Consider the following 16,844-nt stretch of genomic DNA (forward strand, 5'->3'; position numbering starts at 1 on the left):
GTATGACTACCTTTTGAACAGTATTTACTTTAGATGGTCTATCAAAGTTGGAGAAATCAGTTCTCAGACTTTCAGTTTAACACTTCTTGGACTTACTGCTCTGCAGGGCAGGACATGATAGCCATAAAATACAGGTAATTCCAGCTTGGATAAAGTCATGCCATGTTTTTCCAAGTTTCTTTGTTTGTCTGTGGAAAGAATTGCATGATGTGTTTCAATGGTTTTCCTTTCATTCTTTAAAAGTATTTAATTTATTGGTATTGGGCCAAAAATAGTTGATCCTATGGTTAACTGATACAAGCATTTCTTTGTAGCTTTTGATTAAACATTATAAGCCACGTGTTAATTATTATGAATAATTGTGTTGTTTAGCTAGATTTTTGAAAGAAATCCATTTATAAAGTCTCTGTATTATTTTAGGAAGTTTACTCATGTATAGAGAAACTTCTGGTGGCATTTTACTGTTTGTTTACAATGAACTGAATAAATGATACAGGCATACAAACAAAAAAGGACAGTAGCACGAGCCAACCAGAACCATCACTGCTCATGTTGTGTCTTTTAATGAATGTGCTGGACAACACTACACAGCATTGTCTTTGGGATGGAGGAAGAGTAACACCTGTGTGAGAAAGAGCACACAAAACTTAAAAGATCCTATAAAGATTATGTATTAGAAAATAAAGAGTTACATTTGAATATGCTGTGTGTTGACATGCATGTGTGTCGGTGAAGCTGTTAGTTTCCAGTCCGTATTTAGAGTGGGCGTGGGAGAAGATTGAAAAGCTGATGAGCTTTTGAGCTGTCTGCGAGCTTGGTCTAATGAGTCATTTCAGTTGAACTTCCTGTTTGAAGGTTTTGCAGAGGCAAGCAGGTGTCAGCACATTTTACAGTCGCACATACACTTTGTTATGCTGTATTTTACAGTTTTCCCATACAAATAAGACCATTTCTCACAATCAGATTATACAGATCTTCTATAGAGCTTCTGGCATTGTTAAACTAAGAATCCAGTGTCTTCAGTCAGCAAAGGAGGCAAATCTTAATAATCTCCCTGAGTGGCCACATACTGCTATTCTTTGACATGACCAAAGCCCTGGAGTAACAAGGGGCTCTGGACATGAGGATGGCTTTTGTTCATATGGGTTCACTACTTATATAACAGTTCAACTGAAGAAGAAGATATGATGTATTTCCTGTTATGTATTTCCAAATCTGAACAATAAATTGTTATTCAGTCAGTCTGCGTCTGCTTTCATGCCATTTGTTACACATTAGAGAGCTTTGTTGTTTTCAAAGTAGGTGTCATAAATAACAATACACCGTCACGTCCGCCTGGTTAAGCTGGGAGAGGATAACCGGTCGGTTCGCACTGCAGCTAAAAAAACATCAAGAAGAAAAGCAGCTACGACAAGCCGGCCGAACAGGTAAGAGACCGGAAATTTACCTTCAAAGTAATTGTGAAAAAACGGCTCTTAATTTAAACAAATTCAGAAGCATAATTTTTAGCTGTGGTTGCTCAACCTTGACATGAAAGAGCGATCAAAGGACAATAACAACGGGAAATTAAACAGGTGCTATCAAGTTGTTATTATCGTTATTATTATTATTATTATTATTATTATTATTATTATTATTATTATTGCATTCTTGACTTTTTAAATGGCCGTGACAAAATTAAAGCATTAAAATATAATGTGTAGAGGTCTAAGGCACTCTTAAGCCGTGAATTTTGGTGTTATTTGGGCTTCAAGTGGACGGAACAAGAATCGCATGTGCAGAAAATCCTCTTATTTTGAAAATCCTCAGACCGGCCGACCTGTCACAGGTGAGTGAGACTCAGAGCTAATTATAAACGCCACTCCAGTAGGTCCAGAGGAGCTGCTGCGTTTAAATGTAACAGAAAGTTGATTGTGTAAAGGATAACTCACACAGGTGGGGAAACACATACCGGTTCACCTTCAACATCAAAAAAATTAACCAGTTTTGCTCATCATGAGGGAAGATGCGGCTGTGAGTATTAAAGAATTTCAAGTAAATAGCGAGTAATCAGTGTGAGACTGTTGCAAGCTAATTAGAATGTGCAGGCTGACGCTTTGCGGAGGTTTAACACTTTCCATTGTCAGAAACTGCAGCTTCATTGTTGGTAATCAGTTACTTTGATTTGTTTGAATATTGTAGGAAAATATCGTGGGAGGGGACGAACACGGAGAGGCGACAACATCAGAAGCTGCATCTGGAGAGAGACGACGTGTGAGTACTTAAAAGTGCACTACTCAATGAACCACTCAAAAGATATTACAGTTTTCACATTATGTCCTCAGACTGGTAAGCACTCTCTCTTCATGGTTTCATGTGTCATCGCCAGTTTCCCTGTACTGCTGCTGGCATGTTGTGCTGTTTTTGTTCAGGCAAACGAACTAGATTGACATACCCAGAATATCAAGATGCCTCCTGTCATGCGTGCCTTTTGCACAGCAAAGCTAATTTTTTGCGATCACTGCTGTTGGACTCTTCTCAATCACAAACATACATTGATTCATTTAATTTCTAAACACGAGATTCTACAGGAGGAGTAGGCTTACCGGATTTCATTTTAAAGTAGATGTTGCGTAACTTCTTTATGTCATGCAACAGTCTAGTCTAAATGTAAAGCTGCTTTTAAGCCTCTACATACTGTATGTACTGTGAATTAAAAGTAAAAGAAGAACCTTCTGCAGGAATACATCCTTAAGTCTCAGAAAGTTACATGTAGCTATTTTGTTTAGATAATCATTATCATTTTAACTGCAATCTGAAAATATTCCATTGATACCAAACTATCACTGGTATTGTACTTGCTGGCTCACAACAAAGAAAAGTGGACCATAATCCATGCATGTTATCTTTACAGAGTATTGCGGAACTGCAGAATATGCTGAAAAGAGTTCCCCAGAGTCCTTTCCATAATCGGTACAAGGTGAGCAGACACACAAATGCACGCTCTTGCTTTCTATCTACAATCCATACTTTCTTTGGAGGAAGAAGCGAGGGGGGTGTCAGAATTTCAGGTTGTCTAAAAATTTTGACGTAACAACTAAAGTTCGGTGTGTGGTTTTTTTTTTTTTGTTTTTTTTGTTTTTTGTTTTTTTTTTGTTATATTCTCCAAAGTTTAAATGAGAAAGTTACAATTTGTGACAACCTGAAATTCTGACTAATGAATGGAAAAAACCCCCCCAAAAAACACAGAGGGCAGAAAGCAGTTTTTCACTTACACAGAACTGCAGGTTGTGTAAAATTTGCCTCTGTCATACTTGTGAGTTATGGTTTAAACGGCACCAAAATACGAGTTAGTGTTTAATGGACAGGTGTGGAAGTGCATGTCACATGCCTGGAAAAGTGTATTTACTGATCAGCATTTCAGGGAACAAACACATGATACGTCCTGATAATGTCATTATGTAAACACTTCACTCCAGAAATCTCTTTTTAGTGTCAGTGACTTTTTGCCCACAGGGTGGTGAGTGGTCAGATGTGACTGACAACGTTGAACCACAGGTGAGTTTGTGAGATTGTGTTAATTCAAACTCATCTTTGTGTTTTTAGAAGACCTCCTCTTCTGTTTGTGTCACAGGTTAAAGCTGCACCCTTTGTCTAATCACGCTGTTGTCAAGAGATCTTGTCTGACTGGACTTTTCTATTAATAAAGTGCCTTGTCAGCATGTTGTAGCGTTTAATCTTAGACTGTCATTAAAAGAAGCATTTCTTAGCGATGCTTTCCAAATGACTTTGCGAGAGGAACGATTCTGGTGTGTGGCCATTGAAATATTAAGAAAAGATCAATTGTGGGCGATACTGAAGCAACTAAAGTTAAACTTGGCATAAATACTACCCTGCCACCATGAAACAATCTGTGTAATTGTTTGAGGAACATTTCCTGTTAAGCCCTGAGATGTTTTTGCATGACATGACTAAAATCACTTCCTTTTCTCTCCTTTTAAAAGACGAATGGAGTCAATGGGAGTTCTTCCAGGATGAACCCTTTCTATGCATATTACTTGGTATGTACATTACACTGATTTCATGCTTTTAAACCCAGATGACAACATCACGTTTTTGTTTTAGTTTTTTGTTTTTTAAAGAATAATCTTGTGCCCCACTATCAGGAAAACAAAGGTGACATAACAGAGGACAAAAGAAAGAAAACTTCGGAGAGCGTCGACTGTGATTCCCTTTTTGTGTCTCCACCTGACTTTCAGAGCGATCTTCCCTCTGAAAATAGGACTGAGGAAAATGGAGGCATGTTTCCTGAACCCAAGAACAACCTGTTCAAAAGCCAAAATGACAACAATGACCAAGACCTCTTCCACAGATCAGCACCAAGTCATAATGCAACTGTTAATGGTTTTCATGATGTGACCCTGAACTCTCCAAACTTATTTAAAGCAACTCCGGCTCAGGGGCAGAACCTCTCTAAGAGTTTTCCAACCAGAAGCTCTGACCTCTTTAAAGGCGAAGAGGACTATCTTTTCCAGGCTGATAAAAAGGAAGATTTGTTCGAAACTGCATGGGCTAAGAAGGCGGACCCTTTTGATAAAGCTGCCAGTACATTTGTAGACCCATTCACATCTCCTTTAAATAAGGAGGATGATTTGTTCCAGACTCCAAAATCTACTGTGGCAAATCCATTTTATACTGCCACTGAGAAGGCGGATGATCTGTTTCAGTCACCACAGCCATTTTACACAGCCCCAACCAAAGAAACTGATTTATTTCAGGCAGATTCAACAAAGAAAGACAAACAAGATACTAAAGAGAAGGAACTTGTTGGCTTGTCTTTTAAAGAAGACTTGAGTGCGTTTTCCACTTCATCGACGAATTCAGTTGATCCATTCGCAAGCCCGATCACAAAGGATTTATTCCAAGATGTCTCCAGTTTGGGTGACCCATTTGGTTCCACTCCCTTTACAAAATATGACCCTTTCCAGGATGTTTCTAGTGGGACCCCAGACATTTTTCAGCGACTTCCATCACAGAGAAGGGCCTCCAAAAATATTGCCTCAGATTCCTCATACTCTTCTCTTAACAGTCCTTCAGAATTGAAATTGGGTGTGCCAGACGCATCATCTTCACATGTATTTAAAAAATCAAAAGCTCCGCCACCAGTTCCACCAAAGCCTTTCCAAAAGCCACAAGAGATTACCTTGACAACTCCTCGGGGAACCAAGCATGACATTCTTCAGCCGACCCCCATCATTCAGGCCGGGGATCTGTCTGACTCGCCCAGCCAATCTCCAAGTAGAATGAGCAACGTATGTAACAACCATCATTCATTATCTGTACATTCAAGTGTGCTGTGATGAAGTTCCCTTTGTGCAGTAGGTTGTATATCAGCAGCAAAGTTTAACTCTGATTTGTACGACATGCGCCTGATAGCTTCTTTTATAATCAATTTCGCAGATGCAGTCTTTTAAACGTCCGCCGAAGCCGCTTCCTCGAACTCGACATCGAAGGCCAGAACGGCCACCACAGCCAGAAAAGCCACTAAAACCAGAAATGGCACCACAGTTGGAATCCCCTGTAGGCTAAAAACTAAGTTTCCTCTTGTTGAGCTGACAAATATGCTGGATTTGCTTTGCTTTTAACTGCCTTCTTTGTCTCCTCGCTGCTGTGTTTAGAGTGAACCTGAACCAAGCGTACCGAAGGTCTCTCCCAAACCATCCTTCAAAAATCTAAAACCGATTACTCGCCGTAAACAAAAAACTCCGGTACGCCATGGGGTTCAAATTTCAAATTTATGTGGCTAATTGGTTTGCACAGAAGAGATTAAAACAGTAGTTTGTTTTTATGATGCTCTGAATAGGATATATTATTTTTATAAATATTTATTTATTATAATTGTGCAGGAAATGAAACCAGTGGAGCCTGAGAACTATGTTGTCTTTGAAGACATCCTGTTTATTGGGCAGGTAAGTTTCATTAATCAAATATGAGACTTTGATCACAAATTTTCCAGAGATAGCGATAAAGATGAGGACTTTCTACAGAAAGACCGAGGCGACACCGTTTATGAGATCCTATGGAAATGTTGGATGGAATGAACATTAAGACACTTTTACTACTGGATAATGTCAGTTGGCTTAATATGCATTCCATATAAAGCTACAAGACCAGTGAAGCCAAATTTTACCTTTATGACTACCAATCAATCCCATTCAAGGCAGTTTGTCTATTGGAAAATGTTATTATCGAATGATGAACTGATGCTGTATATTGACCTGATGGTAAAGAGAGACCATCTGAAATGGAAGCCAAACCTCACTGGGTGCAGGAATGTACTCTGTTTAGGGTGGATATGCATACTAAAACTAAATGGCACCACCACTGCGTCACATAAGCTCTTATGCTGTTGTTGCACAAACACATATTGTAACATGAATTATTACAAGAGGGTGGGCAGCTGGCAATATAAAGATCTGTTTTATTAACATCTTAAAACAGGAAAGGTGTGTGGAAGACTGGCCTGATGACAGTCCTCAGCTAGACCCAAACTTCAAACCTGTAAGAACACATTTCTTAAAATTGACCTTGGAGAACATCATGAACTCATGTCTAATCAAAATTATGCTAAAAACATTCAAGCTACTAAACCTGTGATATTTTTTTTTCCCCTAGTCAGGAACACTGAGACTGCGAAGGGAGTCGCTGAAGGTCAGCCACCGTTCGTTATTTGACTAGCTTTTATTTATTTATTTTTTTAATCGTTATTTTAAACCAAAAAGTAGCTAAAAGTCAAATATTTTCTTTAGGCAATGGCCGATTCTGATGGAGGAAGTAGTGAAGATGGGAGTCACAGCAAGAGCAAGGTATCATCGATCTCATTTTATTCATTGTTACACATTCCCGGCTGTTTTACATCCTATGTCTTGCATGTAGCTTCACCTCCAGTATTTCTTATAGAAAAAGAACAAGGCATTCAGAATGTCCCACTTGTCCAGGAGAGGGTCAAAGGTACGCTACGAAAAACCGTTTCCCTGCTTCTTTCTGTGTGACTGTTTGTCATTTTAATGCCAAGGATTCTCACTTTTTAGAGCAAATCTCCCGATGTCATAAATAATGGGAAGAGCAACACGCTGCCCCTCACGAGTAAAGCGTCCAAGGTAACACTAGATTGTCCAAATTCTCTGTGGTTGTGCAATATTAAAGGATAAAACTGGGGAAAAAATGGGAAAACATTATTCTTGGAAGAACAAATAAAATGATCAATGCTTTGAGAAATGGTTCAAGTGGGAAACATTCCTGTGTCTCGGGTGATCTGTGCCTTTCAAATGCTAGGCGAATCTGTAAACCACTACACTCCCAATAGTTTAACTATAAAACTTTAAGGAAATTCTAAAGTAATAAATATTAATAAAACCTGGGCATGACATTTCGCTTCACCATAAAGTTGGTCATAATTAGATTCCTAGCGAGCACACTAATATAAGTGTCGTTCTTTTTTTTTAGGAACAGTTTTCAGAGCTGCAAATGTCTGCAGGAGAGTTTGAAGATAACAAGGAGATGGACTACAAAGTATAGATTATGCTCCTCCCTCTTCTAACATTTCAGTAGAATTCATAACTTTGTTCATTAACAATATGTTTTTATTACCAGAAGAAAAGTGTGAAGCCAAAGGTTGGTCACCTGTTTAGGAGACCATCTGCCAATTCCCCTGTGCTGGAGGAAAAGGACTTGAATGGACATTCACTTTATGCATCAAAGGTAGGTTGTGTGAATGAGTAGTTGGTATGGATACATTAATTTCCCCCAATCTTTGTGTAAATGCTTTGAGTTGCTGCCATGTGATTGGGGCCTGATATTTGCATTAACAATGGATAATGTGCATTTTACAGGGGGCAGCTTTGGAGCAAAGTAGTGGTGAAGAGGAGGAAGAAGGGGAAACTCATGGAGAGGTTGATGCTCTGAAATTTGTTTGCTTTTGTTATGCTTATGATAAATAACAGAGTCTGCAGACTGCCGTGCATTTTAAGAAATATGGTCTTTTCTCTCTCCAGAAAACCAAAAAGTTATTGAAAGTAAAGTTTGTGCCACGCAGAGGATTCGTCATTGCTCCAGCTAAGGTATTACACACACAGAGCACTATTTAAATTTCAGCTTTTACTGCTTTGTAAGTAAAAATCATGTAATTTGCAAAAAAACAGTTTAAAAATGTTTTAAACCATTTTCTCTTCAGACAAATGATGATTCAAAGGGAGCTCATGGTTATACACCTCATAAAGGCTCAAAGGTAGGAGTGTGTAAACTAGGACTCCTGTAGTTTGGACGTTGCATGTGAAGTTGCTCAAATGTGGTATTTGTGGTATGAAGGCATATCACATTCTTGAAACTGTTGTTTTTCCATGTAGGAGAAATCACATGACGGAGCTTTTGGTGCACATGGCTACACACCTGATAAGAAGGTAACAGTCAGATTTGGCTTGCATAAACCTGTCTTCTATAACTCGGTGTCCTGTTTATAACCAGTTTGCTCACCCTTTAAAAAGGGCGAAGCAACAGAGTTAGCATGGTTTTGTTTTTAAGCACTTTTTATAGTCGAATGAAAATAAGTAAATGGGTACATCAAAAAGATGTATTCTTGACTAACCTAATTGTCATTATTTATAATATGTTTAGTTTTTGTAATGAATTACTATTATTGATTACATTCCATATTAATTGCTATTTAGAAACCTTGTAGTTTGAAATGGCATTTGATGTAATGAAGCCTTGTAATCACTCTGCCCACCAATATTGTCATATTGTGACATTAACATCAGAACTGATAAATGAAATTATCACATGGATGGGAAATTCAAACTGCAAGCTTACCAGGAGTTGTACCAATGAAAGGGAAATATTTTCTTATATCTTACGATAATACATAGATTCTGTTTGCCTGCAATTAAGAGTTGCGCAATAAAATTTGACACATATTTTGGCTCCTTGAAAATTATCTATAATGTGACAATTATCTTATCACATTATGTCTTCATGTTGCCAAGCAACCACCTACCTACCAACGGGCTTAACCCGTATTCTTTATAGCATTGTATGATATTATTTCACAATGCTAAGATGTTGTTTATAGCCACAAAATTAGGACGATGCCTCCTATGACACGTGTTGTTGCCTAGCAACCACCTGACAATGGACTAAAATCACAGACCAAATAATACTGCGCCATGAGCATGTACTAGTGTTATTGAATGCATGAGTTAAATGTGACTCAATGAACCCACCTTAAATCTTAATAGGACAAGTTTGCTTTGTTTTGATTGGCCGTCGTTCATTTCATACTTTACAGATGAGTGTGTCCTCGAAAGTTTAAAAAGATCATTGGATTATGCAAACTCAAGTTATTGGTTTCCTCTGAAGGGGAAAAATACGGCTTCTGTATCGCCTTTAGTAGCTTTTTGTATGCTTTGTGAATGATTTGTCCTCAGCAGGATTTAGTTACAGCTTTAAGGGTGAATTCATAACAGATTGAATATTCAGGAATTTTATTATAATATTTTTGCTCTGAGTAATACTATCTGGATTCAGGATGGGGAGTAATGAGTTTTTGATTTCTGATTTTCATAAAGTTTCTTCTTTTCTTAATCTGATAAAGACCAGCTGGTGTGCAGAGGAGCTAGAAAATGAAGAGCTAAATGAAATGGAGGACTGCAAACCGGTATTTTAGATTTTTTAATTTTTTTTTAATTTAAAATTTCTCAAATTTGTGTTTTGTAACATTACCATTAAAATCTTTGAAACAAGGTATTTATTTTTTTTGCCGAGTGACTTGTAAATTGATTCTGATCTATTCGTGCTGTTAAATACATCTTTGTGCCGTCACCATGACAAATAAAATTGTTTTTTCCCTGCTAGAAAAAAGCAAAACCTAAACCTCCCCTTCCTGTGCCACGAAAAGCTAAGACAGCCAATGGACAGAGTGAACTAATCGGATTCAGCTACCACACACCCCGGCATGCATCAAGTGTATGTTTATCTTACAATCATTAGCATAACACACTATTGCTAACACTTATTGAGCTTTGGGTTTCATTTATTTACTTCCTGCTTCTGCAGAATGTGTTTGCTGAGGACTACACGACAGACAGAGATTTCACGAGTCCCGGAGAGATGTATGATGAAGATAAACAGGATGAAGTGGACTTCTACAAACCGGTACTCATTTCACTTTGATTTACTTCTACTGCTTTCTTTTGCCATCATGTAATATATGACTGAAAAATACTTGTTTTTTTTTCTCCCCTGCCAACAGAAAAAGGCCTCAAAACTTCAAAAGTCGCCCAAAAAAGTCCCCAAAAAACTGAAACATAAGGTTTGCTAAACTTTGCAGGAGTTTTTCTTATTGCTGTCTGGTCTTCAGGTACAAGACCGCATCATTACTCTGTCTGTTTCATAGAACAAAGCCACACATGCAGAGAGTGAAGATCCACCAGGAGCTGGTGACTACCTATCAGAGGCTGCTAGGGTGAGTTCACAACTTTTAACATGAAAAAAACCTAAATGTTACAAAAGTACTTTGACTTATACAGCAATGAATAGTCTGTCCATAATCCTTATCTAATCACACCAGTATTGATGTCCTAATAAGAAGCATTTACTTCCTCCAAGGTTATTCTGGAATGTGATACACATTCTTGACTTGGCTTTGAGTTTGATAACAACTTCAGGCTCAGTTAAAACATTTTCCATCGAATCATCTTCATGGAGAATTTTACCTTTAAATAATCTTTAAATTAACAATGCTGTCATGATAAACTTGGAACACATATCAGTGCTGGGTACAGCATTGTTACCAGTTTTACTATTTTACACTAATAACTCTGTTCTAAACCTGATTTAGTAAATGAAGAGTGTGTTGCTGTGACAGAACCAAAGCCTAAAACAGGATCAAACAAACTGTTCTGAGTGATTTCCTTTCCTTAAGAACATTTTGTCGTTATTTATACATGGCAAACTTTCGTTTCTCAGTCGTCGGGTGCTTTTTGACAATGAAATGTTTTGTTCCCCACTGCTGCCTTCGTTCTGTTTCTCTCTGAACCACATTCCTTTGACATGCGGCCAGACTGGTTTAGTTGCATAGTCTGACACACCAACTACAACTTGATATGTGCAAGGGCTCAGCTTGTTTTGATAAGTCATGTATGAATGTGTGCTGCAGAGACTTGTTGACTCAATCACTGGTTTGTTTTTGGTCACGTCCACCCCTCCTTTCCAATTTAGGCAGAGTGGCGGGCTGCTCAGATGGATGAGCAGGCTTTGGCAGATAATGAGAATGAAGATGAGGATGGGGTCAGTCTTTGGGGTTTTTTTCTGTTCTTTTTTTTTTTTTTTTAAACACTGCAGATACTCTATTTTAAACAGGCTTGTTTACTGATCTTTCAAGTAAACTGTCACACTTCATTTTCACAGGACACTGATAGTTTGATGGAGTGGTGGAACACAGTGGAGCGTGAGTCACAATCAGACTTGTTCACATTGAAATAAAGGAAGCTAACACTTTGACATATCTTCAAAGCTTAAATAACACCTCTTGCTTGTTTTGCATTACAGAATGGGACGAGGTGGCATCAGACGATGAGGAGATAGTCATGAAAGATGAATCAAAGTACGTGCAGTAATTTCCAGCTTGATACCAGAAGTTAATGTTGTGGTAATCTGTCATTCAGTAAATAAGTACGAACCCCTCCTTTTAAATTTTTTTTTTTTTTTTCCAGGCAAATGGGAAATGGGTGCAGTGCTTATTTTTTATTTTTTATTTTTTTAAATGTTCAAAAACGTGTGGAAATACAGTAGATAAGGTGAACTAGTTTGTAATGTGATTGAAAGTTAATTATCAGGTATTGGCCACCTTTATTCTTTATAATAGACTGAACTCTCTTAATGAAGCTTTCTTATAAAAGTGCTTCTTTGCCCCGTTGGCTGCCTTCTGCTCTGTTCCCTGACATTTTGATCCCATTGATGTCATTTTGATTTTAAGGTCACATTACATGCCATGTGTTGTGAATCATTTTGGTGGTGCAAAATTATGCCTGGAAAAAATAGCATTGCCTGTCAAATCTATGATATTGGTTCACTTACATTCTGGCTAAACTGGAAGCCAGGAAAGTTGGCCTCTTCAGGCCAGGTCAGCAGACAAGCTGATGGGATCCCAGATGTTATTTTATCAAGAACCCGATTTTAACTCGCTGCTTCCAATTCTCTGCTTTGGCTCTCGATTACTTCCCAGGTCGTTCACCATATTGGCAGACAAGGTTCATCGAGGCCTGCGTGTATTCAACAAGGTCTTCACAGAGCGAGCCGAGGTCCTTTGGCAGGACATCATCAAGCTCCACGCCATTGCTGACGACATCAACGAGTTCCACCAGAAAGCCAAGATTGCTGGGATCACTGGTGGCACCACCACAGCTGTGGGCGGTGTGACAGCTATTGCTGGTTTAGCTCTGGCACCCTTCACTTTTGGCGCCTCTCTGGTAATTACAGCTATAGGTGTGGGTGTGGCGACAGCTGGAGGAATAACTTCGGCCTCTGCAGCCATCTCGGACAATGTTAACAACATGCAGGACCAGAAGAAGGTAAGCTGTTGTTTTATAAAGCGCAGTGCTGTAGATTACTTGGAAACTTCTCAGAGCAGTGTTTTTACTTTTCATTTGAGGATTTAATGCAACTTTTTTGTAAAAGTTAAAACTGAATATCACGTCTCATCTCATGCTTGAACCTGCCTTTTTCTTTTCTGACTCTCTTTAGGTTGAGATAGTGCTGCAAGAGTATGAGACTCACCTGCTGGACATCAACAAAATCCTCCACTTTGTCAATGAGGGCTTGTACAAACTGCGAGGCCATCCGTTTCTCAGGTCTGGAACCCAGCATTACTCAGAGGACTGGGAGATCCGCAGGGCCGTCCAAATAATAAGCTTGGTCGACTCCCCCGTGATGCGAGCGACGGAAATGACTGACGGAGCGGTGGCCGCAGTGCAAGGACTCTTTGAAGGCATGGATGAGTTCTTCACCAAGGACTCCAGGGAGCTGAAGAAAAGCTGCAAGAAGGAGATGGTAGCTAGACTAAAAGAAGTTGCAGCCGTGCTCAATGACACAATAGTGGAACTTAACACCTTCAGAGAGGAGCTTCAGGAGGCCACTGGAAGTATTTGAGCAACTCCAGCACATTGCTACTCATTTATAAAAGATTACCAACACCCTCTCCTGGCTCACTGATCGAACTGTTGATTCATTTTGCACCTGCCTTTAAATATGAAGTTTCAGATTGGTTTATTCTATTCGAGGTACTTTGAGTAAATTACAACTGTGCTGCAAGGAGTGCAACACATGTGACGCTTGTAATGGTCACTTTGGCTGCAGACAGTACAATGCAGTTTCATGATTGACATTCCTGTCACACGTATTAAAATGTTTGCAGTGGAAGTATTAGTAGTATTGTGTTTGGTAAATTTTACTCTCGCAACTATTTTTTTTTTTTAATTATCTGTAAGAAAAACTTTAGAAGAGCTGAACTCATTTTAGATGTTTAAAGAGAAAATGTGACAGTGCTTCATATTCACAATCAAATGTTTGGGTAATTGTAATTTATTGAATATGTTAATTTATTTTTAATATATCATTGTACTGTTCTCCTACAAACAAGCCTAAAGTTTATGAAGAGAAATAACCCATTTGGATGCGCATTATGTTTTTTGTTTTTGTTTTTTTTGTTTTTTTTTAAATACTGGTGATGTCACTATAATGCAGCTTTTTACTGGTGTTTTTTTTTTTGTTTTTTTTTTTTTTTTTGAATTATATTACATGGCATGGATTTGAGATGTTCTGTGCTGCTAGATATATTACAGATTACTATAGATTTTACTTTGTTACTTTAACATTTTCCTTTTCTGATGAGAACCCTTCTTTTATTTTTGGTAATCTGAATGAGTCTCTATATTAACTGCTATATTGAACCTAACTATGAATCAAGGAAGGCTTTAGTTTGTGAATCTTCCTGCATTAGTTTTAACCTGAGTAAGATGTGTTTGTCAAGACAGTGAAATAAAGAAATATGCTCCTGTAACACTGAAGCTTTGTCCTGTTTGGCAGATTCCTGCACTTCTGGTTGCATAAACTGAAAAGGGGTGATTGTATTGTACTGTAGACTACGCACAAATAAACTGTTATTTGTTCAACAGCTAAATAATCATAAAATGTAATTATATGTAATGTAACTAGGTCTTTAAAGTAAATATTTACTTCTATAATTTGACTTGGCAAACCTAACATAAATAGACATGAAATTAGCATTAGAGCTCAGTTAGTGTATATATTATGGTAGAATTAAAGACTGGGCCCACAGTTTGACGCTAGTTTCTTCATTTTGTGTTTTGGCTGTCAAAAGCAAGTTGTTGTAAATCTATGGAAAATGTGCTTTAATTGCGTTAAAAATGAAGTCGTGAATAGAAAAAAAAAATACCAAAACAAATTAAAAATCAAAGAAATGAACAGGCTGTTATGTTAGTAAATAGGTTTGTAGGGTAGAGATGTGTATTAGTGAGAAGCTAGAATAAAAGGTTTGTTTGTAACATTGTAACTGTGAGTATTTACTGTCATAATTAAAATGCTAGAATCAATAGTTTGGGTTACAGAACTGTGATTCCAAAAAAAAAAAAAAGACAGTGGAGGCACTCATTTTTCACCTCATATAATCTATCCAATATCCTAAGACTCTCCTTCACAGGACAGCTAGTTTATTCCATCTTGTCTAGGTGACTGCTAATGCACACACTGAGTCATGTCTTTGTCCAAAAAATGAAAAATGAAAAAAGCATTAAAAGATTCTGCTGTTAAGAAATATCATTTAAAAGAAAGGTGAGAAGAGCAAACCTTACAGGTTAAGAATGTTTTAGCCATTAGCAGCTAACAATAAGGCAACTTTAAGCTGTGAAAATAATGATTCTTAATATTTCTTAATTTCTTTAAAAAAACAACAACCACAGAGAGTAAAATATCAGAAAGTCCCTATCCAACTGATGTGAAACAAAGGTGAGTTCATATCCTGGAAACTAAAAGCAATCATTTGTATTGACAATTTCAGCTGAAAGCTTCGCAACACTGACATCAAGTGGCATTAGACACACTAAACCAGTGTGCCATTGGGTAGGTAAGGTATTTTAGAATAGAATAGAATAGAATTCAACTTTATTGTCATTGCACATGTCACAAGTACAAGGCAACAAGGAATCCAAACAGTCAGAGGCTGATGAAAGAGCATTTTAAAGTACCACAGTGACACTGCTTAATAATTGAAAAATAAAAATAAATCTCTAATGCACTTTGGGTCAAATTTCTTGTTTAAATGTTCTATAAAAAGGAGACGTCCACACAAAAAGGTTCAAACAGTTTTCATAGTGCATGTTTGAGCTGTGTTTGATAGAAACAAATTACTTTCAATTCAATTCCATGCTATTCTATTCAATTCATATAGCTCCAAATCACAACACTGTCGCCTAAACCTTCTTTATATTGTAAGAAAACACAGAAAAAATCAGGACAGACCCCCTGTGAGCAAGCACGTTTGGTGACAGTGGGAAGGAGAAAAAATTTTTTTAACAGGAAGAAACCTGCAGCAAAACAAGGCTCAAGTAGGAGCAGCCATCTGCCGCGACCGGTTATTAGACAATCGCACTACCATTGATTCTGTACCAACATCAGTGTTGGCAGTGATACTGTAGATATCGGATACTTCCCCCACATCTATTTGAAGATGGTGGGAAGGATAGTAGAAAGGAGAATTAGAGGCACATAAAGAAAAACAAATTATTGAGCAGTTTGAGAAAAAAAAGTCAAAATGTGGACATTACAGTTGTATCTACTGCCACAGTTGCTATGACCTCTGAGTTAGTAAAATTGTACTTCAGAATCAGTTTAAGTGACAACAAAAGACATTATTTTCCTTTTGTCCCATAAACATAAACTTGGAAAAATGCATTTGTACAAAATGAAACGTTATCAATGATTAGACATTAGAAGAGGATGTACCATTGTCACAAAATATGTGTCGCTGGCCTAGCAGTTTATCTTGAAACAAGAAATGTAATCTACTCAGTTTGATTTTTTTTCTCTCAAAGTAAAATTCTGAAGATAAAATTCAAAACAGGATTTTTTCTACAATTAAAATTAGGACTTTAATCTCAAAATTTTGAATTTATTCTCAAAACTATCAATATTCTTCTTAATGTGGTGCTAATACTTGTTTAACAGAGAATGTTAAAAAAAAGTCTTAGAAAACTAAGACTACCTTTGTAAAAAACAAACAAACAAACAAACAAACAAACAAAAACTTTAATCTAATCCTTTTTAATCCTGTGGCAATTGAAATGAAGAAAACTGCACAGTCTTAAGTTTGATGCTCCAGGCAAAACGTTAAAAAAGTTAACCATGAGTAGGCTACAGTATGTTGAGAAATAAGGGCTGAAGATTGTTGTGTAATCCTGTGGGATTAATTATGTGTTAATTAAAAAATAGGTATGACAAATGAAGAAAGGCCCACAAAGGGTGTTTATATCCAGGCCAAACAGTTTAGTGTTGCCTCTGTGGATGTTTAATGCTCAGTCAGCTCCACATTTCTGGGCACACATTCAAAACAAGCCCCAGGGAATGGGTAAATGCAAAGCCACGCCCCTTATAGGTAACACGGTGCCGCAGGTAAAAACTGGTAGAATTAATGAAAGCATGGCGTGTCACGTTCTGCCTTCTCACAGCTGTCAGGGTGTCGAGCAGTGACGCCAAGTAGCTGTTGTTGGCCAATGTGCAGCAACACTGTGCTGAAA

The 16,844-nt window shown here is 37.7% G+C and overlaps 1 protein-coding gene across 2 annotated transcripts; it reads left to right on the forward strand.

Annotated features, from left to right (window-relative positions):
* Nucleotides 1-1,852: 1,852 nt before the first annotated feature.
* Nucleotides 1,853-14,092, forward strand: LOC113019175 (uncharacterized). 2 transcript variants are annotated; one of them, XM_026162714.2, is made up of 30 exons: nt 1,853-2,013; nt 2,182-2,253; nt 2,894-2,959; nt 3,496-3,537; nt 3,984-4,040; nt 4,146-5,291; nt 5,440-5,559; nt 5,658-5,747; nt 5,886-5,948; nt 6,481-6,540; nt 6,655-6,690; nt 6,789-6,845; nt 6,940-6,990; nt 7,071-7,139; nt 7,486-7,551; nt 7,633-7,740; nt 7,872-7,931; nt 8,034-8,099; nt 8,213-8,266; nt 8,385-8,438; nt 9,629-9,691; nt 9,889-9,999; nt 10,090-10,188; nt 10,286-10,345; nt 10,430-10,498; nt 11,254-11,322; nt 11,443-11,482; nt 11,584-11,638; nt 12,260-12,605; nt 12,778-14,092. In XM_026162714.2, the coding sequence occupies exons 1-30, from the start codon at nt 1,996-1,998 to the stop codon at nt 13,180-13,182; spliced, it is 3,672 nt and encodes a 1,223-aa protein (XP_026018499.2). In that variant the 5' UTR covers nt 1,853-1,995; the 3' UTR covers nt 13,183-14,092. The 2 variants fall into 2 exon arrangements, with proteins under 2 accessions (XP_026018499.2, XP_080147559.1); XM_080291433.1 differs by having other exon boundaries at nt 7,636-7,740.
* The last annotated feature ends 2,752 nt before the right edge of the window (nt 14,093-16,844 follow it).

The sequence above is a fragment of the Astatotilapia calliptera genome, chromosome 3 (genome assembly GCF_964374335.1).
Source record: "Astatotilapia calliptera chromosome 3, fAstCal68.1, whole genome shotgun sequence".
NCBI lineage: Eukaryota > Metazoa > Chordata > Actinopteri > Cichliformes > Cichlidae > Astatotilapia > Astatotilapia calliptera.

Excerpts from the sequence above, each read along its gene's own strand:
- LOC113019175 (XM_026162714.2), top strand. Across the intron at positions 5,748-5,885 it reads GCCGTAAACAAAAAACTCCG|GAAATGAAACCAGTGGAGCC; the intron begins GTACGCCATGGG and ends ATAATTGTGCAG. Across the intron at positions 5,949-6,480 it reads ACATCCTGTTTATTGGGCAG|GAAAGGTGTGTGGAAGACTG; the intron begins GTAAGTTTCATT and ends ATCTTAAAACAG.